Here is a 26,394-nt window from a genome sequence, read left to right as displayed (position 1 = left end):
CTGTTAATAGTAGAAAAAAATATTTCAAAAACAACAAAGAACAGCAGAACTAAAGAAAGCACTGAAGCATGATGGCTGCCGATGGAGATATTCTGTGCTAGCCAATGTTTTTTTGTTTCCAGTGTCCATTTGTGTATGTTACTAAAACCTGACAGCCCATACTAATGCCTCGTACACACGGCCAGACTTTCAGAGTCAGATGTCTTTTTTTCTCGGAAAGTCCGGCCGTGTGTAGCCTCCATCTGACTTTTTTTCTCGGAAGTCCGACGACCTTAGATGGAGAACCTGTTCTCTTTCTTTCCGTCGGACTTCCGACGGACTCACGGCAGACTTTTGCACGGTCAAAAGTCTGACCATGTGTACGAGGCATTACAATTACTGTGTCCCTCTATGGATGGAAAAAATGTCTAAACAAGTTTACACATTTTTTTTCCTAGAAGCTTTTTACAGTCCAACCCTATCACATGCATTTGTGAAATAAAATCATTACTTTTGTACCCATTGCTTACACTCTATTAGCTCTGGTCTATCAATTTCAACATGGTTTACAGGTCACTGATAGAGAAATCATTGTTCATTTTTACACTCTAATCCAGTAACGTTCAAAGTTATGCAGTCTTCTGGCTGCTTTTCCACTGATAACATAGCTAAAAGAATAGTAATAAATATTTGTAAATCATCTTATCATTTGGGGATAAGCGTACGGAGAAATAAAATATCTATAAATGCGGTTATTTTAAGGCCTGTTTAGAATAATGTCCTTCCTCTTTATGGGGAATGACAGCAAATCATTAACTTAGCACTTAAAACATCTATTACAATATTCCAATTATTACCTTCGAAACAATGCATACAATTAGGCCACACACAAATGACAGAAACATAATTTGTTAACTTCTAAGAAGTTAATGTACATACAGTAAAAGTATTATATTACTACCACTGAAAGCAAAAAGTAACCAGAAACCATATAAAAAAATAAAAGTAAACACAATATGGTATGTGACACTAAATCATTTTTTTTTTGTTTGCATTGTCATAAAAAAATTAAATGGCTGGTATGGCTTGCCAATTGAGAGACCTGTGATGCAACTGATTATGAAATAATAAACCAACTGCATATCGTAGAAATACCCTTCAACAGTTGACTTTTGTTTTTATTATTCTCTGTTGTGACTTGATTTTCACTACTTTTCCACTAACGAACGGCTCAACGCGTCATAACATAGTATGAACGCACTGGCTTTGGTTGCTCTCACAAAAATGATGGTGTGAGCTAGAGCAGTGGTCATCAACCCTGTCCTCAGGGCCCACTAACAGGCCAGGTTTGCAAGATAACTGAAATACATCACAGGTGATATCATTTGCTGCACATTGATTGCAGTATTCTAGTCTGCATCTCCCCAAGGTAATACATAAAATCTGGCCTGTTAGTAGGCCCTGAGGACAGGGTTGATGACCACTGTGCTGTAGGTTAACGGATATTACAAATTATACAATTAGCAGGTTACAGTAAAGCAGGGCTCGACAAACCTGGGTGCCAGGTTGCAACTGCGACTAGAATTAGCGACCTGGCGCCTGGGGCGGCATAGCTGGGCTAACCTGTGCCCCCCGCGATCGCGTTGGCGCCGACCGGTAATTGAGGCCGTGGCTTTGCGGCCTTCTGCAGGCCTATGCTTCTTTCTGGAATCTAGTGCCATCTTGTGGTGGTTGTTGGTATTACAAGGCAACCAGCAATACTAATGGAGCTTCCCTGCCCTTTTCATTGCCCAACAAGAGCCCCCAAACATTATATATTTTTTATTCTAACACCCTAGAGAATAAAATGGCGGTCGTTGCAATACTTTCTGTCACACCGTATTTGCGCAGCGGTCTTACAAGCGCACTTTTTTTGGAAAAAAATACACTTTTTTATATTATGAAAGATAATGTTACGCCGAGTAAATTCATACCTAACATATCACGCTTCAAAATTGCGTCCGCTCATGGAATGGCAACAAACTTTTACCCTTTAAAATCTTCAATGGGCGACGTTTAAAAAATTCTACAGGTTGCATGTTTTGAGTTACAGAAGAGGTCTAGGGCTAGAATTATTGCTCTCGCTCTACCAATCACAGCGATACCTTACATGTGTGGTTTGTACACCGTTTACATATGCGGGCGCTACTAACGTATGCGTTCGCTTCTGCACACGAGCTCGGCGGGACGAGGCACGTTTCTGGCCCCTAACTTTTTTAGCCTGCTCCTAGATTCCAAGCAAATTTGTCAAGCCCTAGCAGTAAAGCACCTGCAGTAAATCCTGATATACAGATTCTGAAGAGTTGCTCATATCTGTTTGTCTTGTAGGTTTCATTGCATTGCTAATCAAAAGAGATAAAACTAAAAGGTTATTTTTGTTCACGACGTAGACTGATGATCAGCTGGAGTTATTTAAGGTCTTTTAATCCTGGGAGCTGTGGATCGTATTCCTTTAGGAATGCTTGTGAAGTACAGAAATGTATATACCCTCTATCCATTTTTCATAGTGACTAATGTCATAGAAAGTGTGATGATTTGACAAAAGGCATAGTGAATTATGTTGATAATACAATTGAAACATGACAAGTTAAAATTTAAGGCCTTTATCTGGAAATGAGCACTCTTTTAGAAATAGTCTATGAATCATATTTACAAATGCTAAAGTATTTTTATAGTTAAAAGTAACAGTTTTCTGTTCACAGTGCCAAGATGTGGGTATAAGAACCACAATGCGTCAGTAATTTGGCATGGAGTCAGTAGCTTAATATTTACAGAACATGTACAGATGCAACAATAAATCTGTTGCAAATACATTTATGAACCCTCTGTCACAGCAAGGATACAGTTGGCTACGTTTGGTTAAGCGCCAAACATGCCCATCCAACAGTCTTCTGTGAACCTTTTTTTTTTAAGATCACTCTACTTGTTTAATCCAAAGTGGTGTAAAAGTGTTCACAAGTTTTGTAGTATCGTGTGGGTAGTGCTTCGATCAAATAGTTTGCTCTTATCTAGTGAGTACAAAGTGTAAAAATAAAAGAATATCTTGTCTGTGATCCTTTAGGTATCAACAATACAAAGTTGTCTTTGTCAGACAGATCTTTTCTAAGTCCAGTTGATGCTGGTGTTTTTCTGTGGTTCTTGTTTAGTGTGATGTATTTGCCTCTTGCAACATGGATTGACGGTCCACTAGAGGATGGGAGCAGCTGCAATAAGCTGTGAAAAGTAGTAAAAAGTACCAACCCTGCTACATAACTCTGCAAATGACACCATCTGCCTTTAAAGGTTTTTTTCAGGGATATCCACACATCTGAGTCCTCCTGCTCCATCGATCGTCGATTTCATCATTGGAAAGTAGGGTTGCTGGTCTTGCTCATACTGAGATAAGACAGAAATGTTGGAAGGGCTGATATGGCAGTATACCAGACTGTGAGCAATGGATTACCAACGCACTTAGATATCTATACTCTGCTTCCTTCTGACTTTCCTTAAACCTGTTGTAAAAAGCAACAGCAGCCCATCTGAGCATCATATGTATCCCTCTTCACTGAAAGCAGCAAGAAAAATAACAGCAATGCTACAGGTAAGAGTTGATCACTAGAGGGCTCCACCTTCACTGATATTTTGGTCTTCTTGGCCTTCTTGGTCGGTTACAGGTAGCAGGTGGTCATTGTCTTTGCTGCAATGCGTGTGTATGAGACTCCTCCATTTGGCCCTGTTCTTCCTGAGGTGACTTAGCATTTTTTCAGATAGGGGAGTCTGTCCAGTAAATCTTGACCACTCCAAAAACAATGGCTCTGCAATGTAGTTTATGAAGCCTGTGGACAATGAATAGTAAGAAGAGTCCGTGATGTAGAATTTTATGTATAACAGTTTAGGACTTGTTAAAGAATAAACTCAAGGATGCAGTGTTTAAATCAGGGGTCTCCAACTGGTGGCCCTCCAGCTTTTGCAAAACTACAAGTTCCATGAGGCATTGCAAGGCTGACGGTTACAAGCATGACTCCCACAGGCAAAGGCATGATGGGACTTGTAGTTTCGCAACAGCTGGAGGGCCGCTAGTTTGAGACCACTGGTTTAAATATATACTATTAGCTGAATTTAGGTAGGAGAGCCTAACGTTAGGCAGGCGTAGCGTTTCGCATATACGCTACGCCGCCGTAAGTTAGAGAGGCAAGTGCTGTATTCACAAAGCACTTGCGTCCTAAGTTACGGCGGCGTAGCGTAAATGTGCCGGCCTAAGCGCGCCTAATTCAAATTGTGAAGAGGTGGGCGTGTTTTATGCTAATGAATCGTGACCCGACGTGATTGACGTTTTTTACGAACCGCGCCGTCTGTGGACATATCCCAGTGCGCATGCTCCAAATTACGCTGCAAAGACTTATTGGTTTCAACGTGAACGTAAATTACGCCCAGCCCCAAAATTTAAATTTGACGCAGGTCCGACGTCCATACTTAACATTGGCTGCGCCATCTTTTTGGTGGAATATCTTTAGGCCTAAAAACGGCTTACGTAAATGGCGTATCTTTACTGCGACGGCCGGGCGTACGTTCGTGAATAGGCGTATCTCGCTGATTTACATATTCTAGGCGTAAATCAGCGTACACGCCCCTAGCGGCCAGTGTAAATATGCAGTTAAGATACGACAGCATAGGAGACTTATGCCGGTCGTATCTTAGCAACATTTAAGCGTATCTCAGTTTGAGCATATGCTTAAATTTACGACGGCGCAGATTCAGAGTTACAACGGCGTATCTACTGATACGCCTGCGTAACTCTCTCTGAATCTGCCTAAATGTGCTTAAAGCGGAGTTCCACCCAAAAATGGTACTTCCGCTTTTCGGAATCCTCCCCCCCTCCGGTGTCACATTTGGCACCTTTCAGGGGGGAGGAGGGACAGGGCCGGACTGGGAATGAAAACCAGCCCTGGAAATAATTTCATACCAGCCCCACAGCATTAATATACCAGCCCAAAAAAAAGAGAGAAATCCATGAGAGAGCCAGAGAGGGGCCGGGCTGCAATGGTGAGAGAGAGAGGGTGCAACGGCGAGAGAGAGAGAGTGCAACAGCAAAAGAGAGAGAGAGGGTGCAACGGCGAGAGCAGAGGCGTTTCTACTGAAACTGTGCCCCTGTCAAAACATTGGAAACCCATCTTTCAGATAACCATAACAAAAAAAACACCCAAGATTGCAGTAATATCAGCACCCATAAATGCGGCCTTATCACCCATAAATATGGCCTTACCAGCACCCATAAATATGGCCTTACCAGCACCCATAAATATGGCCTTACCAGCACCCATAAATATGGCCTTACCAGCACCCATAAATATGGCCTTACCAGCACCCATAAATATGGCCTTACCAGCACCCATAAATGCGGCAATATCAGCACCCATAAATGCGGCAATATCAGCACCCATAAATGCAGAGGAATCGTGCGGTGTATCATGGGCACAGCACTGGGCAGAAAGGCAGAATGGAACATCAGACAGTGGTACACAGACAGGTCACACTCACTGGCAGTGGCACTGTGATGGTCAGGGACACGCAGCAGTGCAGGGGGTGTTTCCTTGTAATGGATACAGTCCTCTGCCAATGGTGCGCCAGTGCCTCTGACACTGTACAGGGGGAGAGAGGGAGTAGGATCACCAGCGGCTCTGTCTGCTTAGCACATCACACACAATCGCACATGATGATGACTTTAAGGCCTCTGTCACACTGGGGTATCGGCGGTAAAGCGCCGCTATTTTTAGCGGCACTATTCAGCCGCTAGCGGGGTGCTTTTAATGGCCGCAAAGCGCCGCTTTGATTTCAATGGGCAGGGGCGCTTTAGGAGCCGCTCCTACTGCGCCTCAAAGATGCTGCTTGCAGGAAATTTTTTAATGTCCTGCCAGCGCACCACTCCAGTGTGAAAGCACTTGGGCTTTCACACTGGAGTGAATGGAACCACTCTTTCAGGGCACTCTGCAGACGCTATTTTTTGCGTTATAGCGCCTGCAAAACGCCTCAGTGTGAAAGGGGTCTTAGACTACTTTCACACTGAGGTACTTCGCAGGCGCTACAAAATAGCGCCTTCAAAATGCCCTGAAATTGCCTCTCTTCTCACTCCAATGCGAAAGCTTTCACACTGGAGCGGTGCGCTGGCAGGATGCGCAAAAAAGTCCAGCTAGCCGCATCTTTGAGGCCCTGTAGAAACGATGTATACACTGCTTCTAAAGCGCCCCTGCCCATTGAAATGGGCAGCGGTGCTGAACCGCCAGCAAAGCACTGCTGCAGCGGCGCTTTGCGGGCGTTTTTTTTCCTTTTGGACCGCTAGCATTGTGCTGGCAGGACACTCAAAGTCTTGAGGCGCCCTGCTAGCGGCCGAATAGCGCCGCAAAAACGACAGTAAAGCGCTGCTAAAATAGCGACACTTTACTGCCGACGGCACAACGCCCCAGTGTGAAAGTAGCCTAAGTCACATGCCCCTCCCCCCTTTCCTCTCTGAGATTATTATACAGATTTCAATTTTACTGCAAGGGCAGCAAAGGTAGGTGACAGAGAGAGAAGGGGGGGGTGCAGATATGGGACACTGGGATGGGAGCACAGGGGGACACTGGGATGGGGGAGGGGAGTACGGGGGGGGGACACTGGGATGAAGTAGGGGAGTATGGGGGGGACACTGGGGTGAGGGAGGGGAGTACGGGGGGGACACTGGGATGAGGGAGGAGAGTACGGGGGGGACACTGGGATGAGGGAGGGGAGTACGGGGGGGGAACACTGGGATGGGAGCACAGGGGGGACACTGGGATGGGGGAGGGGAGTACAGGGGGGACACTGGGATGGGGGAGGGGAGTACAGGGGGGACACTGGGATAGGGGAGGGGAGTACGGGGGGGAACACTGGGATGGGAGCACAGGGGGGGCACTGGGATGGGGGAGGGGAGTACGAGGTGGACACTGGGATGAGGGAGGGGAGAACGGGGGGGAACACTGGGATGGGAGCACAGGGAGGACACTGGGATGAGGGAGGGGAGTACGGGGGGGGGACACTGGGATAGGGCAGGGGAGTACGGGGGGGAACACTGGGATAGGGGAGTACGGTGTGGACACTGGGATGAGGGAGGGGAGTACGAGGTGGACACTGGGATGAGGGAGGGGAGAACGGGGGGGAACACTGGGATAGGGGAGTACGGTGTGGACACTGGGATGAGGGAGGGGAGTACGGGGGGGGACACTGGGATGAGGGAGGGGAGTACGGGGGGGGCGACACTGGGATGGGAGCACAGGGGGGACACTGGGATGAGGGAGGGACACTGGGATGAGGGAGGGGAGTACGGGGGGGACACTGGGATGAGGGAGGGGGGACACTGGGATGGGGGAGGAGATCACAGGGGGGACACTGGGATGGGGGAGGAGATCACAGGGGGGACACTGGGATGGGGGAGGAGAGCACAGGTGGGACACTGGGATGGAGGAGGGGAGTACAGGGGGGACACTGGGATGGGGAGGGGAGTACGGGGGGACACTGAAGGGGAGAACAGGGTGGGGGGACACTGGGATGGGGGAGGGAAGTACGGGGGGACACTGGGATGAAGGAGGAGATCACAAGGGGGACACTGGGATGGGGGAGGGGAGCACAGGGGGGACACTGGGATGGGGGAGGGGAGTACGGGGGGGACACTTGGATAGGGGAGGGGAGTACAGGTTGGGTGGACACTGGGATGGGAACACAGGGGGGGCACTGGGATGAGGGAGGGAAGTACGGGGGGACACTGGGATAGGGGAGGGGAGGACACTGGGATAGGGGAACGGAGTACTGGGGGGAAACTGGGATGAGGGAGGGGAGTACAGGGGGGACACTGGGATGGGGGGAGTACAGGGGGGACACTGGGATGAGGGAGGGGAGTACAGGGGGGGGGGACACTGGGACGGGGGAGGGGAGTACAGGGGGACACTGGGACGGGGGACACTGGGACGGGGGAGGGGAGTACAGGGGGACACTGGGATACGGGGGGGGGGGCACTGGGATGGTGGAGGGGAGCACGGGGGGGGCACACACACTGGGATGGGGGAGGAGATCACAGGGGGGACACTGGGATCGGGGAGGAGATCACAGGGGGGGCACTGGGATGAGGGAGGGAAGTACGGGGGGACACTGGGATGAGGGAGGGGAGTACAGGGGGGACACTGGGATGAGGGAGGGGAGTACAGGGGGGGGGGCACTGGGACGGGGGAGGGTAGTACAGGGGGACACTGGGACGGGGGAGGGGAGTACAGGGGGACACTGGGATGAGGGAGGGGAGTACGGGGGGGGGACACTGGGATGGCGGAGGGGAGCACGGGGGGGGACACACACACTGGGATGTGGGAGGAGATCACAGGGGAGACACTGGGGTGGGGGAGGGGAGCACAGGGGGGACACTGGGATCGGGGAGGAGATCACAGGGGGGACACTGGGATGAGGGAGGGGAGTACGGGGGGGGGGGGGCAGTGAGATAGGGGAGGGGAGGACACTGGGATAGGGGAACGGAGTACGGGGGGGACACTGGGATGAGGGAGGGGAGTACAGGGGGGACACTGGGATGAGGGAGGGGAGTACAGGGGGGGGACACTGGGACGGGGAAGGGGAGTACAGGGGGACACTGGGACGGGGGAGGGGAGTACAGGGGGACACTGGGATGAGGGAGGGGAGTACAGGGGGGGGGGGCACTGGGATGGCGGAGGGGAGCACGGGGGGGGACACACACTGGGATGGGGGAGGATATCACAGGGGAGACACTGGGATGGGGGAGGGGAGCACAGGGGGGACACTGGGATGAGGGAGGGGAGTACAGGGGGAACACTGGGATGAGGGAGGGGAGTACAGGGGGAACACTGGGATGAGGGAGGGGAGTACAGGGGGGGGGGGACACTGGGATGGGGGAGGGGAGTACAGGGGGACACTGGGATGAGGGAGGGGAGTACAGGAGGGGGACACTGGGACGGGGGAGGGTAGTACAGGGGGACACTGGGATGGGGGACACTGGGACGGGGGAGGGGAGTACAGGGGGACACTGGGATGAGGGAGGGGAGTACGGGGGGGGGGGGCACTGGGATGGCGGAGGGGAGCACGGGGGGGACACACACACTGGGATGGGGGAGGAGATCACAGGGGAGACACTGGGGTGGGGGAGGGGAGCACAGGGGGGACACTGGGATGAGGGAGGGGAGTACAGGGGGAACACTGGGATGAGGGAGGGGAGTACAGGGGGAACACTGGGATGGGGGAGGGGAGTACAGGGGGGGGGGACACTGGGATGAGGGAGGGGAGTACAGGAGGGGGACACTGGGGTGGGGGAGGAGATCACAGGGGGGACACTGGGATGAGGGAGGGGAGTACAGGGGGAACACTGGGATGAGGGAGGGGAGTACAGGGGGAACACTGGGATGGGGGAGGGGAGTACAGGGGGGGGGACACTGGGATGAGGGAGGGGAGTACAGGAGGGGGACACTGGGATGGGGGAGGGGAGTACAGGGGGGGGACACTGGGATGGGGGAGGGGAGTACAGGGGGGGGACACTGGGATGAGGGAGGGGAGTACAGGAGGGGGACACTGGGATGGGGGAGGGGAGTACAGGGGGACACTGGGATGGGGGAGGGGAGTACAGGGATCAGGTGATGGAGAACTTTTCATACAGAATCACCCCTCCCTGTACATTGTATAACCCCCGTTCCGCCCCGCCGCGCAATTGTCCTATCCTGTCCGTCCCCTCTAATATCAGAGAAATACCTTGTGCTCCAGCCTCCAAGGCAGGGTGGCGACACTTCTCTGCGGCTCTCTCCCCTCACTCGTGACCCTGCAGACACATTGTGGGCTGTCCTGGCGCCGCGCGGGAAGATGGAACATGTGACGTCCCGACGTTTGTTTCTCCTGCTCGGCTCCTCCCCTTAGACACATGATCAGTGATGCTGCTCACTGATTGGCTAGGTAAGAAGGGAAGTGCGGCGAGGAGCATGGCGGCCGCACCCCGCCGGCCCACGGCTGCTTTTATCTACGGCAGTGACAGTCTGGAGCTAGGCAAAAGCAGCCCCAGGGAACTTAGTGCAGCCGACACCCGTGCACAATTGAAAAGAGCGGCGGCCGCGGCAGCGGCGATGGCGGCCGCAGCTACGGCCACCGCTGATTGTATTTGATTGACAGGCAGAAAAGCAAGCGGCCTACCGGGAATTTTCCCGCTATCCCGGTAGGCCAGTCCGGCCCTGAGGAGGGAGCAGATACCTGTGTAATACAGGTCTTTGATCCCACCTCCGGGCATAGGTCGTCGCTGTCTTGCGCACAGCCCGACTTGCGCATTAGCAGTAGGGAACCAGGAAGTGAAGCCACAAGGCTTCACTTCCTGATTCCCTTCATGAAGATGGCGGCAGCAACACCTGAGAGCCGAGGATCAGAATGGCTTTGGGTGCCGACAGCGCGGGCACTCTGGACAGGTAAGTGTCCATATATTTAAAGTCAGCAGCTGTCGTATTTGTAGCTGCTGGCTTTAATTTTTTTTTGTTTTTGGCGGAACTCCACTCAAATGTTAGAGAAATGCCATCACACTAAAAACGCACACTGTTCTGGGGATTTACATAGCTCTATGAGATGAAGGAAACATAAAAATGCCAGATGACTCTGTGACCCCCCTCCAAGTCATATAAAGTGCTGCACAAACTGTTGGCGCTATATAAATCCTGTATAATAACAAAGACATGCTGGCAGGTTATTTGGCTTCTGTCTAAAATTGGCCCTAGTATATGAATGTGAGTTAGGGACCTTAGATTGTAAGCTCCTTGAGGGTAGGGACTGATGTGAATGTACAATGTATATGTAAAGCTCTGCATAAGTTGACAGCGCTATATAAGTACCTAAATAATAATAATATAAAAAACAGATGAGACTTGACATGTGTTTGCTGCTCTACCTCAGCCACTAGATGGTGCTGTGCATATAGAAAGTAAATGATCCGCAGATCAGTTAGAATAAAAACACATCCTAGATTTTCTGGGGTGCTGGGATTTACATAACGCCAAGAGACATCATGACTCATATACCAACAACGTATTATTTTGGTTGTCAGGTTTGCAAGGGGGATCCTATTTACATATTAAATATTAAGCACCTACAAACACATTTTCACTACAATCAATTTGCAATTATTTACAGCATAATCATACAAATATATATATTGCTTACTGACCTTGCCATAGCCTTTTTTTAAGGATTCAATAACAATATAGCTGCTACCCTTTCTATTAAAAAAAGGTCTTCCTACTGCATCTTTTACGATCCTGCCAAATTGTACTAAATCCTTGCTAATCAGGCTGTTGAAATACCATATATGTGTTGACTAATTTAACAACTCTACATTGAAGTGACAGAAAGGACACATATCAATCACGTCGCCTCCTACAATACAATTTTTTTTCAAGCTTACAATACATAATGTTGGTTCCCACCCAGGAACTGGACTCTCTGGTGTGTTTTACCCTGCCAGGTCTAATCACAGGATTGAAGCCTCGTACACACTATAAGTTAACCAGAGGACAACGGTCTGAAGGACGTAAAACACTACGACGTGCTGAAAAAAACGAAGTTCAATGCTTCCAAGCATGCGTCGACTTGATTCTGAGCATGCGTGGATTTTTAACCGATGGTTGTGGCTACTAACGATCGGTTTTGACCTATCGGTTAGGAATCCATAGGTAAATTTTAAAACAAGTTGGCTTTTTTTTAACTTATGGTTAAATAACCTATGGGGCCCACACATGATCGGTTTTGACCGATGAAAACGGTCCTTCAGACCGGTGTCCTCTGGTTAACCTATCGTGTGTACGAGGCCTAAGTCCAGGAAGGTGAAATGCATTAGTGAGGGCAGTTCCTGGACAGAAACTGGCAAATTTAAAGGGGTTGTAAAGGTAAAAAAAAAAATCCCTAAATAGCCTCCTTTACCTTAGTGCAATCCTCCTTCACTTACCTCATCCTTCCATTTTGCTTTTAAGTGTCATTATTTCTTCTGAGAAATCCTCACTTCCTGTTCTTCTGTCTGTAACTACACACCGTAATGCGAGGCTTTCTCCCTGGTGTGGGGAAAGCCTCTTGAGGGGGAAGGGGGCAAGCAGGAGTGTCAGGACACTCTCTACTTTGCAGATAGAGAAAGGAGCTGTGTGTTAGTGAGTGTCCTGACACTCCTGATCGCCCCCTCAAGAGGCTTTCTCCACACCAGGAAGAAAGCCTTGCATTACGGTGAGTAGTCACAGAAGAACAGGAAGTGAGGATTTCTCAGAAGAAATAAGGACATTTAAAAGCAAAATTTGAAGGATGAGGTAAGTAAAGGAGGACTGCACTAAGGTAAAGGAAGCTATTTAGGATTTTTTTTAACTTTACAACCCCTTTAAATTGTATTCAAGGCAGTGACGTCATTGGCTTGTGACCTTTCTATCCCTTGTATGCTGTTAAGCCCCGTACACAGGATCGGAAATTCTGACCGTGTGTAGCCCCATCGGAGTAATTCTATTGGAAATTCAGATGAATTCGATCAGAGTTTAGATAGAGAACATGTTCTCTTTTACTCCGATGGAATTCCGTCGGAATTCCGATGTGATTTTGGTCAGAAAAAGGTCCCATTGTGTGTACGAGGCTTTACAGGACACAAGGACAAAAGGCTTGAACAGTTTTGTTGCAGTTAAATTCACGTGGAACTGCAAAAAAATACATGATGAGATTTGTACCATTCCATTCAATATCCAGAATGAACTCTATTTGCTCTAGGATAGGGGCTTTAAAAGTGCCAAATATATATATATGAAACCATGAGTTAAAACAATACAATTATACTCTATTCAATCTAATAGATGTTGTATAGTTTACAATGACCTTTGACTGCTGGAAAATATCCGTATTGTCTCTAAACAACCACCTCTAAATACAGTTATTCCCACACACCATACCAATGTACTAAGCCTGTCATTTATAAGCCATTCATTCCATTTGTGCCCTGAATCCACATTAAGATACACTATATTACCAAAAGTATTGGGGCGCCTGCCTTTACAAGCACATGAACTTTAATGGCATCCCAGTTTTAGTCCGTAGGGTTCAATATTGAGTTGGCCCACTCTTTGCAGCTATAATAACTTCAACTCTTTTGGGAAGCTGTCCACAAGGTTTAGGAGTGTGTCTATGGGAATGTTTGACCATTCTTCCAGAAGTGCATTTATGAGGTCAGGCACTGATGTGGACTAGAAGGCCTGGCTCACAGTCTACCGTCTAATTTATCTCAAAGGTGTTCTATTGGGTTGAGGTCAGGACTGTGCTGGCCAGTCAAGTACTTCCACCCCAAACTCACTCATCCATGTCTTTATGGAACTTGCTTTGTGCACTGGTTCAAATCATTTGGTGGGGGGGGGGGGGGGATTATGATGTGGGGCTGTTTTTCAGGTGTTGGGCTTGGCCACTTCCAGTGAAGGAAACTCTTAAAGTGTCAGCATATCAAGACATTTTGGACAATTTTCTGCTCCCAACTTTGTGGGAACAGTTTGGGAATGGCCCCTTCCTGTTCCAACATGACTGCGCACCAGTACACAAAGCAAGGTTCATAAAGATATGGATGAGCAAGTTTGTAGTGAAGAAAGTTGACTGGCCTGCATAGAGCCCTGACCTCAACCCGATAGAACACCTTTGGGATGAATTAGAGCGGAGACTGTGAGCCAGGTCTTCTCATCCAACATCAGTGCCTGACCTCACAAATGCTCTTCTGGAAGAATGGTTAAACATTCCCATAGACACACTCCTAAACCTTGTGGACAGCCTTCCCAGAAGAGTTGAAGCTGTTATAGCAGCAAAGGGTGGGCCAACTCAATATTCAACCCTACGGAATAAGACTGGGATGTCATTAAAGTTCAAATGCGTAAAAAGGCATCCCAATACTTTTGGTAATATAGTGTATGTGCATATTAGGTATCTGATATGCTCAATGCCTTTCACTATCCACTTCTTTAGGAGCCCAACACAAGAGATAAATAAATACAAAAAGAGAGCCCAAGAAGTGGGTATCATCTACATATTGGTGATATCCACTTGCTGGGTTTTATTCTTGTATTTATGTATCCACTGTATTGTTTTAAAGCAGAGTTCCACCCTAAAAAATGAACTTTCTATCAACAGCTTGCCTTTAATGTGAAAAAAAAAAATTAATAATAATAAAACATTTTTTTTACTCACTTTTATCTGGCTGTTACTAGGCATATTTCATAATATGCATAGTTCCTGGTCCTAGGTGCTTTAACTTCCTGTCCTAAGACCCCATTGCCTCCTGGGAAATGATGACACTCATTTCCCAGGAGTCTCTGGGCATTACTATGCCTAAAAATCGCCCAGCCTGCGCCTCTCCCTGAAAACCAGGAAGAAAAAGGAACTGGGCTTCACATGCCCACACATATGATGGATACGGCCACAACATGAGCTGGAGGATAAAGGCAAGTGTTTGCAATGATTTCTGGAACGATTGGGGAGCTATTAATATGTTTTAGGGACTATTTAATGTGATTCATTTTAGCTTGCAAATTTTTTTTTTAAAATACAATTATGCCCGGAACCCCGCTTTAACTCATACTCATTTCGTCTCTATATTTGACACCTTTTAAAGTCCCTACCCTAGAGGAAATAAGGATTTGTTTTAATTCTGTATGTGTATGTATGTGTGTGTTTGCAACCAGCATACGCAGTGCTTGAGAATATTTCTGTGCAGGACTGCAGCTTCTTGCTAATCATACTGTTCCAAATGATTCCAGGAGATCACAGTAGCTGCAGATCAGTGGTGTTATACTCAGTCTCCCGAATGATCAATGGCATACAGTACAGACCAAAAGTTTGGACACACCTTCTCATTCAAAGAGTTTTCTTTATTTTCATGACTATGAAAATTGTAGATTCACACTGACGGCATCAAAACTATGAATTAACACGTGTGGAATTATACATAACAAAAAAGTGTGAAACAACTGAAAATATATTTCATATTCTAGGTTCTTCAAAGTAGCCACCTTTTGCAGCAGACACATCTCTAAAACTGGTAAGAGGAGACTGTGTGAATCAGGCCTTCATGGTAGAATATCTGCTAGGAAACCACTGCTAAAGAAAGGCAACAAGCAGAAGGGAATTGTTTGGGCTAAAGAACACAAGGAACGGACATTAGACCAGTGGAAATCTGTGCTTTGGTCTGATGAGTCCAAACTTGAGATCTTTGGTTCCAACCCCTGTGTCTTTGTGCAACGCAGAAAAGGTGAACGGATGGACTCTACATGCCTGGTTCCCACCGTGAAGCATGGAGGAGGAGGTGTGATGGTGTGGGGGTGCTTTGCTGGTGACACTGTTGGGGATTTAATCAAAATTGAAGGCATACTGAACCAGCATGGCTACCACATCATCTTGCAGCGGCATGCTATTCCATCCGGTTTGCGTTTAGTTGGACCATCATTTATTTTTCAACAGGACAATGACCCCAAACACACCTCCAGGCTGTGTAAGGGCTATTTGACCAAGAAGGAGAGCGATGGGGTGCTGCGCCAGGTGACTACCTCTTGAAGCTCATCAAGAGAATGCCAAGAGTGTGCCAAGCAGTAATCAAAGCAAAAGGTGGCTACTTTGAAGAACCTAGAATATGAAATATATTTTCAGTTGTTTCACACTTTTTTGTTATGTATAATTCCACATGTGTTAATTTATAGTTTTGATGCCTTCAGTGTGAATCTACAATTTTCATAGTCATGGAAATAAAGAAAACTCTTTGAATGAGAAGGTGTGTCCAAACTTTTGGTCTGTACTGTATATATTTAGAACAAAGTCACTCCGCTGCATGCTTTCATTTAGTGGATATGTATGTTTTTGTATGCGTTGCCCAATGAGTATGTTTGTTTCCTGAGTATTTGTGGAATGCGGAAAAGAGAATCTCGAAACACTGCTGAACACCGGAAATTTTCAAATGTGGTCTGGGATGTAAAAAAATATATTTTTAAAGACAGGATTTATCACTTGTCCACATTTTATGTGGTAAATAATATTTTAAGTGGTAAATAAGAGTAAACCTCAAAAGATTGAGATTTCTGAATTTGAGGTCCTGGGTCCTCACACCTGCTCTGGCCATTGCTTCTCTTCCTGGTGCATTTTCAATGATATCTTTTACACTGTGAAGAATGCAGCAGGAGACGCTTAAACACAAAGGTGGGAACACCCAAAAATTCCCAGTTGGACAGGAAACGAGTTGGAAACTTTAACAACTTATATAAGAGGCTTTCCAGGCTCCATGTATATAAAAATATAATTTAATGCAGTTTAATATTGCTCCTTAAGAAATTATCTTAAACAGGGGCCTCCAAACGTTTAAAACAAAGGGCCACTTTCCTGCCTTTTAATCTTTAGTGGGACCAAATTGTGGCAAGTAAGAATAGAAAATGCCCTGGTATCTGTGGGAGTAAACAATACCATACGTTTGCCAGTCAGTGGGAGTAAAAAAAATGACACCCCTTGTGTCAGTGTGAGGAATAGTACACCATTGTTGGTGTTGGTGGGAGGAATAGTGCCCAATTGTTGGTGTCAGTGGGAGGAATAGTGCCCCATAGTGCCAGTGGGAGAATTAGTTCCATATTCCTGATGTCGGTTGGAGAAATAGTTCACCATGATTAGTGTCAGGGGGACAATTCCATCCCTTGTGTCAGTGTGAGTAATAGTACCCAATCGTTGGTGTCAGTGGGAGAAATTAGTTCCATATTCCTGGTGTCAGTTGGAGGAATAGTTCCCTACTCCTGGGGTCTGTGTGAGGAATAGTTCCCTACTCCTGGGGTCTGTGTGAGGAATAGTTCCCTACTCCTGGGGTCTGTGTGAGGAATAGTTCCCTACTCCTGGGGTCTGTGTGAGGAATAGTGCTCTGTCTTTGGCGTTAGCGGAAGGAATGGTGCCTTGTATCACTGGGCTACGTCCGGCCCACAGGCCGCAGATTGGAGACCCCGGGTCTAAACAATTTAATGATATGAATATAATGAATATAATAGTAATTTTACACACACTTTATTTTTCTGTTTTTCTGTTTTAACTTACAGAAGTAACCTTAACATTACACTACTCATAGTATCATTTTTATACCTGCTCTTTACCTTGCTTTGTCTCGTAAACACAGATGATTTTTTTAATGTAAGTTTGGAAGTGAATCTACTAGACTTCATGTTTAATGTCTAGTTGGATAAGGATTTCATTTTAAAGACGGGTATGCATTTATCACTAGAACTGAAATATTCAACATTAGGTCCTGGTGCACACATGTGCAGCCGCGGGGTTCGAGCCTGGGGTCTGGTGCGTGTCAGTTCACGGGTTCATGTGCGATTCAGGTCCGAATTTTTGCCTGAATTCACACCTGAACCTGGAGTGTCCTGGAAACAAAGCTGGAGTCTTTGAATAAAAAGGAATGAAAGGAAAAACAGCAAAATCGTTAACAAGTTGAAATGAACCTGGGCACATACTTACCAACTTGTATATTAGGTATTGGGTCTTTTTGTTGATTGCAAAGTGGGCTTATTTCCAAACCAAATTTCTGCTCAAGATCTCCTAAAAAACAAATAAAAAAAAAGAAAACTGAATTTCCAGACACTAGCTTACAAACGACTTACCTAAAAACTGCATATACTGCAGGAGCAAAAATAAAATGCAATAGTTATTTAACAGAAAACTGCTTCTTCTACCTTGTTTTTTTGCTTTAAAATTTTTACTAAACCCAGGACTCTGCATTCGCTATATCTGGTGTCCCACAGTACGCAGATCATGGAAATGCAATAATTGTAGTAAATCTAAACTGCTAAATACCTTTTCTTATCAACAGTATATGGCAGTCTTGTGACTTCTATATGTGTCTGGGGGAGCACTGATTAAAGCTTGTAGTAGGAGTTCTCATTCTCCTCTGACTGTCCTATGAGGCTGAATGACTTCTGACCCTCTATCTGGATAGTGCTGATTGGCCCTGTACTGATCACACCCACATACACAAAAAATTATAATATCTGTAGCAAAACACACTATTCTGAGCATGTGCAGAGTACCACTATGGCTCTGTATTATCAGGAAATGGGAAGGTGAGGATCAGAGAAGACATCAAACAGCCTTTTTACACAATGCAGAGGATTAACCCCTTAAGTGTGTATAACAAGCATGCTATTCTGCATATTCAGACTGATTTTACTACTGTGGGTTTAGTAACACTTTAATTAAAAATACTTTTTAAGCCTCATTCATCAAGCCGATTTGGACCATACACCACCACAAAATAGGCATCAATTTGTGGCAGGAATCACAGGTCTGTGCAATCAGCTGGCAGGAAGTTGGTATAAACCAATGATAGGTTCAAAAGCACTGTGGCTGTACACATGAAACTGCGCATCTGAGTAGTTACATGAGCTAAGAAACCCTGAACACAGACAATTTGTTTCCAGGGCCGCTCATCTGTCTGCAATTGCAACCGTTTGGTTGCAACCGTTAGTAATTACATACGAACAGTTGCATCATTTGTTAGCATCATTTGTTAGCATCATAGCCTGTGATTATTTTTTTACAGGTGTCTTGAATGCAGCTGACCACACACAAGCCTGTGACCTATCTTAGATTTACACATATTTTTGGCAGTGTACAGCCCTAATTTCGCTTAATAGTCGCAAGTAGAAATTAAATAGGTTATTAATGTCACGAAAATTCTCGTATGACAGAAAACAAAAATTGGAAGTGATTTCATGTGTTGTAATGTATTTGTATTGTATTTTCGGATGACAACTATACTGACTAAACTAAAATCGTACGATCTGGCATCGTACGAGGAAAATTTTCGTGCTAGTCCGATCAAATAGTATCGGATGAACTGTCGTGATCGGTTTCTCGAAAGTAGTGTACGCACGATCCGAAAATCGTACGATTCTTCCTCGGACGATCGTTTTCGTCTGATATTTGGATCGTGTGTACAGGCCATTACATAAGGCCTGTAAACAAAGCTTTAGCACATGCCACTGGAGCTTTTATTTAGTTGTGTGACTGTAATTTTAAAATCTCTTTGGATTCAGCAGAAAATAAGGATCGTTATTCTAGTGTGTTAGCTTTGTGAACTGAGCCTATTTTGCTTTAGTTCATCCAAATTCTGAGGGTTTGGAAGAAGAGGAGAAAACCCTCTTTCTTCACCCCCAAAAATGAAATTCATTTCAGGTGGAAGTGATCTTTTCCTATCAATGATTTAAAATGGTTGAAAAACCTCATACATGAAATATGAACAAAGCATTTCCTTCTATAGTGTGCACTTGTTTCAATTAAAAGCACTAAGTGTAATTTCTGTCTGCTGCTTCATTCCTTTGCTATCAGCATAAATCAATTCTAACAAGCTGATTGACAGCCTCAGCTCTGTGCTATGTGAAGGGGGTGTGGCCATTCCCTCCAATCAGCTCTCAGAGCTCTCCTCACTGAGCTCTACAGAGTGCAATTTCAGCTCTTGGCCTCTTTTTTGTTGACAGCTCAGACAAGCTTTATTAAAAGAGAAGTATTGGTTCGGGGGTTTTCCCCCCATCAAACTTACCCAGGTGGATGCAGCATCTGTCTGATGCTGCATCTGTCCCCCGGCGTCGTTACAGTGAGATCCGAGACATCGAACACTGCCGATTAGTGGGTTCTCACAGCTTCCCGAGCTCACTAGAGCGCTGGCCTGTGGAGGGATGACAGGGATGACACGGTGCCTGGACTGATTCCTGTGACGTCAGCAGAGAGCAGACTTTAGTCTGCTCTCTGCTGAAAACTGGTCACAGGAATACAAAACAAATTGCACTACTGTGGCCCATAGGAGAAGCCCAGGCCAAATGAGCTCAGGCCAGACTTCTCCTTTTATTTCCAACTTTGAACTGATGTAGAGAAGATAAGACTGCAGATAAACAGTTATGACGTATGTAGGAGGATTTTTTTTATCTCTGTGTATCACCTGAGGCCAGTCACTTCACTAGGTATGTAAGGGTTTACAACCACTTTCATTGTTAAAATATTTGAAAACTTGGAAAGAAAACAATTTACTAGAAATTGTTATTTAGAATTTTATGTAGAAACTACGTAAAAAGCAGATGTTTATGGAGCCAATATAACCACATAAAATGTAGTCATGACCCAAGGCATAAAAGAGACATACAAAACATAATCTTGCTTTTACATCCTTATCAATAGAATCCAGGGCAAGATCTTTTAGATTTCTATTAGTTCTTATCAATGTTTTCCTATTTGTATTGGTGTGCCTGCTACAATGCAGAGGTTTGTTCATAGGTACACTCACACACACCAAAATGAAAAGTGAATGAACAGAAGAGAAAGCCAAATCAAATCAATATTTGGTGTGACCACGCTTTGCCTTTTAAACAGCATTAATTCTTCTAGGTACACTTGCAAACAGTTTTTGAAGGAGCTTGGCAGGTAGGTTATTTCAAACATCTTAGAGAACTAACCACACATCTTTTGTGAATGTTGTGAATGTAAGCTACCTCAAATCCTTCTGTCTCTTCATGTAATCCCAGACAGACTCAATGATGTTGAGATCAGGGTTCTGTGGGGGCAAAACCATCATTTCCAGGACTCCTTGTTCTTCTTTACACTGCAGTTCTTAATTAAATTGGCTGTATGTTTGGGGTCATTGTCCTGCTGCAGAATAAATTTGGGGCCAATCACACGCCTCCCTGTTGGTATGACATGATAGATAAGAATCTGCCTGTATTTCCCAGCATTGAGGACACCACTGATCCTGACCAAATCTCCAACTCCATTTGCAGAAATGCAGCCCCAAACTTGCAAGGAACCTCCAACAGCTTAACTGTCGCCTGCAGACACTCATTATTGTACCGCTCTGCAGCCCTTCGGCTGCTACAGCCAAATATTTTAGAATTTGACTCTTCAGTTCAGAGCACCTGCTGCCATTTTTCTGAACCCCAGTTCCTATGTTTTCATTCATAGTCGCTTAGCCTTGTTTCCACATTGGAGATATGGCTTTTTGGCCATAATTCTTCCATGAAGACCACTTCTGACCAGAATTCTCCAGACAGTAGTTGGGTGTACTTGGGTCCCACTGGTTTGCGTCGGTTTTGTGCTAATGGCACTGCTAGACATCTTCCGATGTCAAAAGGAAGTAAGCATTAAGTTTCCTTGGTCGACAGCTGCGTCTACAAACCTCAACTTTGCCTGTTTCTTTGTGCTTCTTCAAAAGAGCTTGAACAGCACATCTTAAATCCCCAGTCTGCTTTGACATCTTGGGAGAGACTTTGCTCATGCAGTGTAACTTTCTTGTGTCATGTTGCTGTGCTCAGTCTTGCCATGGTGTATTACTTGTGACATGAAACTGTCTTCCACAACCTCACCTTAGTAGCAGAGTTTGGCTGTTCCTCGCTCAGTTTTAAGCCCCCTATACAGCTGTTTCTGGTAATGAGGCTGGGTTTCCTCTTACATATGAAATTGATTATCATAAGCACCTGTCTCTAATCTAATAAAATCACGACTTTGTGGAAGTGCACAAAGTGTGCAAGTGTTATGCCACGTACACACAATAATTTTTCGGCTTGTAAAAAATGACAGTTTTCAGCCTCTAGAAAAATCAATTTTTTTTCCAACTTCATTATAAAAACGACGTTGCCCACACACGATCGTTAAAAAAAATGCTCTAGCAAAGCGTGGTGACGTACAACACGTACGATGGCACTATAAAGGGGAAGTTCCATTCGGATGGCGCCACCCTTTGGGCTGCTTTAGCTGATTTTGTGTTAGTAAAAGACAATTCGCGCTTTTCTGTCTGTTACAGCGTGATGAATGTGCTTACTCCATTACGAACGGTAGTTTTATCAGAACGAGCGCTCCCATCTCATAACTTGCTTCTGAGCATGCACAAGGTTTTTCACGTCGTTTAAGCCCACACAAGATCATTTTTTACAACCCGAAAAACGACATAAATTAAAACGTCGTTAAAAAATGCAGCATGTTCGAATTTTTTTTTGTCGTTTTTCAGAAGCCGAAAAATGATGTGAAGCCCACACACGATCGTTTTAAATGACATTTTTTAAAAACATCGTTTTTTACATGCCGAAAAATGATCGTGTGTACGCGGCATAAGAACTGATGCTGGTTTGTCATAGGGTAGTGACACCAAATATTGATATTCCATTTTGCTTTTGTTCACTCATTTTGCATTTTGGAAACTGATAAACATAATTTTTTTCACACTTGCTTAAAACGTTTGCATAGTACTTTATATACAAATATATATTTATATATTATAAAATAGAAACATTTATACAGTACAGTATATACTAACTGATGCAAAAATACATACGCCACATTGTATTTTCTATTTATACATGTTTAAAATGGGCCTCATAAAAATGTTGAATGTGCAAGATCATATGTTATACCATAGATTTCTGACCAACATAGCGATGTAATGTGAATAGGTATAAGAAATGTCGTAGAACAGTATCAGGATGTGAGGCAGGAGCAAGAAACAGAGAGGGATAGTGTAGGGAGGCAGGAGGGGTTGGGAAGCTTAGACGACTGCATTCAAGGATATGGAAAGACTGAGGCTCAGAGCAATGGGTACACTAAATCTCCAAGTCTGCAATGAGCATCCTGTATTTCCTAATTCCTACTCCATTACAGAAATATATACAAGTTAAGGCTAATTAACTTTAAATTTGCTAACTGATTTGGAGCCTTAGCCTTGTCCTAGGTGGATATTTTAACCATTCTGTAAATACACAGTTGAAAGCCACTGGCTTAGTCCAGTGTTTTTGGACTGTCTTTATTTTCTGGCAGTATCTGACCTTGTCTGTAGAATTCTTCACAGACTCTCTCACTCCACTGCTTGCTTAGCTCCCAAACACGACAAGGGTTGCAGATATCAGCACACTTCAGAGCAATCTGCAAAATACACAGGGTATAGGCATAAAGGCACGAGTCATGCTATTCAGCTGTAAAGTTATCACATCTCAACATTATTTCATCATGTGGAATTCTTTGATTTTGGCAGCTATTGGGGCCATTTGTGTGCCCTGACTACAACCTTGTCAATCTAATTATACAAATTGTATAGCATAACTCTTATTTTACAAGAAAAAGCTGTATTATGAAACTATGGGGAATATGTACTACCTTTATACTTTCTATTCAAGAGTACAACTCATGTTAGTTGTGTTACCGTATTTATCGGCGTATACCGCGCACTTTTTTGCCCTGAAAATCAGGGCAAAATCGTGGGTGCGCAGTATACACCGATACCCGCTTTCCCGCGCCGAGTTTTGAATACTGCGCCGACATATACCGAGCGCAGTACACTCGGGTATAGTCGGGCAGTCCCGGCTCCTTCCGCACTCACGTCCTGGACGTACAGGACGTCAGCGCGGGTAGCCGAGCATTGCCGACAATACACGAGTGTACTGCGCTCTGTATATGTCGGCGCAGTATTCAAAACTCGGCGCGGGAAACGAGCGGGGAGGATGCGAGGCCCCGCCGAAGAGGACACCGGACCCGCCGCAGAAGACACCGGACCCGCCTCAGAAGGACACCCGAAGCCGCAGAAGGACACCCGAAGCCGCAGAAGGATGCCGGACCCGCCGAAGAGGACACCCGAAGCCGCAGAAGGACGCCGGACCCGACGAGGCCGCCGCGCAAGACACCAAAACTGTAAGTACAAAAAAAACTTTTTTTCCACAGGATTGGGGATGCGCTGTATACGCGGGAGCGCGTTATACCGCGATAAATACGGTACTTGCTTTTTTAGGTATGTAATGTAATAAATACATAATGTTACCATTGAAGAGTAATGATGCCCAAGTAAGTGTCCTTTATTTGACATTTCAGGTTAGTTTAGATTTCTTTTGGTGGAACTAAAAGTAAATCATTTTCTCAACAAAATAATAAACTGCTTGGATATTGAACAGAAAGCACATCAAATTTGATCATACAGTATAATGAACGTACACATTCGCGTGCAGCTATTATTTAACAGTTTCTGATGTCCCCATATAAACTGGACAGCTGGTCAGCAATGAACATCTGGAACATGCAGATGGGCCTGTATGGGCATATAGCCAAACCTTATGCCGCATACACACCATCACTTTATGTGATGAAAAAAAACGACATTTTCTGTGAAGTAAAAAATGACGTTTTTGAAACTTCAATTTTCAAAGACGAAGTTGCCTACACACCATCGTTTTTTCACAATGCTCTAGCAAAGCGAGGTTACGTTCACCACTTTTTTCCATTGAAGCTCGCTTCATAACTAGCTTCTGGGCATGCGCGGGTGTAAAACGTTGTTTTAAACATAGTTTTTTGCTACACACGGTCAATTTCTGTGAAGTAAAAAACAACGTTTTGAAAAACGACACATAAAATTGAAGCATGCTTCAAATTTTTTTGTCGTTTTTCACAAGACATAAAACAACGTTTTCCCCCACACACGGTTATTTAAAGTGACGTTTTTAAAAACGTCGTTTTTTTTCATCACATAAAGTGATGGTGTGTACGCGGCATTAGACAGATGGGGATGTTGGCTTTCGATAATTTGTTCACATATACATGCAAAGGAGATTATCTAAATATGGTCAATGTGCAAAAATGCTTTAAAAAACTTTGATTTGAATGTATAATTATATTATTGGCTGGAAGCATCCATATTTGCCCACTGCATACAAAAGCTCTACTCTGTAGTATGCACCGTGCTTGTGCTCAACCTTTGTTAATCACAGAAGTACGAGTGCAAATTAAACACAAATCTCTTTTTATTTGTTAATCGAATGCTTCTTTACCTGATATAATAAGAATAATATGGAAGAATTTGCATCTGAAAACATGAACACTACACAAACAATTACACGGTAGTAATAAATGTACTTTTTCTTTACTACAATGGTGGTCATACACTGTGCCTTGTTCATAGCCTCATATTCATACATGGGCCAATTCTGTATGTGTGAAGCCTCGTACACACGACCGAGGAACTCGACGGGCGAAACACATCGTTTTCCTCGTTGAGTTCCTTGTTAGGCTGTCGAGGAACTCGACAAGGCAAGTTTCTCCATTCCCGTCGAGGAAAGAGAGAACTTGCTCTCTTTTTGGCTCATCGAGTTTCTCGACAGTTTCCTCGACGAAAATGTACACACGACCGGTTTCCTCTGCAAAACAATATCTCCCAGCAAGTTTCTTGCTGGTTTTTGCCGAGAAACTGTACTGTGTACGAGGCCTGAATCTGGTTTTGAATGAAGTACAGATTACTTTTTAAAGACTGCTCAGCCAGCATGATAGACAAGGTGCCTAATATATCATAAACACTCAACCTTTTTACTCCGTTATTAGACCTATTTACTATTAGAACCCCCTGCTGGGCTCTGATGAAGAGGCATAGAGCTTCGAAACGCGTAAGCCGGTGGTGACTCCCTTCACATCCTCTACGATCGATCGGAGTATGGTTAGAGGTCATCTCTTTGTAGCTTATATCGACTAAGCTTTACTGCGACTTTTTTTCCCACTACATTTGTGAGTAGGCCCTGTATATATTTTTAATTTTATTAAAATTATTTAACGGTAATACACTAGGCTGGTGCGTCTTTGTTTTCTTTTCTCTTAGACATAAAAGAGGGTATTGCTTTTTTTATTTAGCAAGAGAAGGAAAATGCATATTCTCTGATGGGCTGCAATAATTCTTAAACTTTACAGTGTTAGAAGGCAATGGTATATTACAGGTACAGCCCATTAAATCCAAATAGCTCGGCATGCAACAAAACAAGATCCTTTACACAATTTATAGTTGAGTACAGTATATAGCTACAGTGTGTTTCTAATAAGTGGCTTATGGTACCTTAGAAAAACACAGCAGGTCTCCTCACCTTTGTATCATACACAAAGGGCTGACTGAAAGTTTAGGGCTTGAAGTATAAAACTAGTGCATGACCTCCTCTTTAGGTAGCAATGACTTTCTAAATGTCTTTTTTGGTCCAGCTATTATTACCTGCAACATAAAATGCCTGTGGTCTGCATCCGACAAGGTGAGATCTTCATTGGCAAGATGAGCCCTAAAACGATCGAGAAACTCATTCTGGCGATTTATATCTGTTGATAATATTAAGGAGCCCAGTTGCTGCTCAATATCCTGCCTGAAATAAGAACATTAAAATAGTTAGAGCAGCTCTGCAACATAATGTGGTCTTTTAATTGTTCATCTATGGATTTCATCACTTCTCTTTTGTGGTCTGAAAAGTGAAAAAAAAACCTGCTTGTCATTTGAAACAAAGCAATTTTCATGGCAGAATTTTGAGAGATGTCTTTGCTAGACTCCTTTTTTTT

The 26,394-nt window shown here is 44.9% G+C and overlaps 1 protein-coding gene across 3 annotated transcripts in view; it reads right to left on the bottom strand.

The window, feature by feature from the left end:
- Positions 1 to 2,605: 2,605 nt before the first annotated feature.
- Positions 2,606 to 26,394, bottom strand: part of PDE7B (phosphodiesterase 7B) — a 387,906-nt gene continuing 364,117 nt past the window's right edge. For all 3 annotated transcript variants that reach the window (XM_040350483.1, XM_040350484.1, XM_040350482.1), the window contains 4 exons: positions 26,060 to 26,204; positions 22,875 to 22,971; positions 17,533 to 17,613; positions 2,606 to 3,833 (listed from right to left, as the gene is read on the bottom strand). In XM_040350483.1, coding sequence (XP_040206417.1) covers positions 3,613 to 3,833; positions 17,533 to 17,613; positions 22,875 to 22,971; positions 26,060 to 26,204 — 544 coding nt within the window. In that variant the 3' untranslated portion in view covers positions 2,606 to 3,612. The remainder of the gene's footprint in view (positions 3,834 to 17,532; positions 17,614 to 22,874; positions 22,972 to 26,059; positions 26,205 to 26,394) is intronic.

This window comes from Rana temporaria, chromosome 4, assembly GCF_905171775.1.
Source record: "Rana temporaria chromosome 4, aRanTem1.1, whole genome shotgun sequence".
NCBI classification, from domain to species: Eukaryota; Metazoa; Chordata; class Amphibia; order Anura; family Ranidae; genus Rana; species Rana temporaria.
Note: the sequence above shows the minus strand (reverse complement) of the source record. Positions and strands in the feature narration are given on the sequence as shown.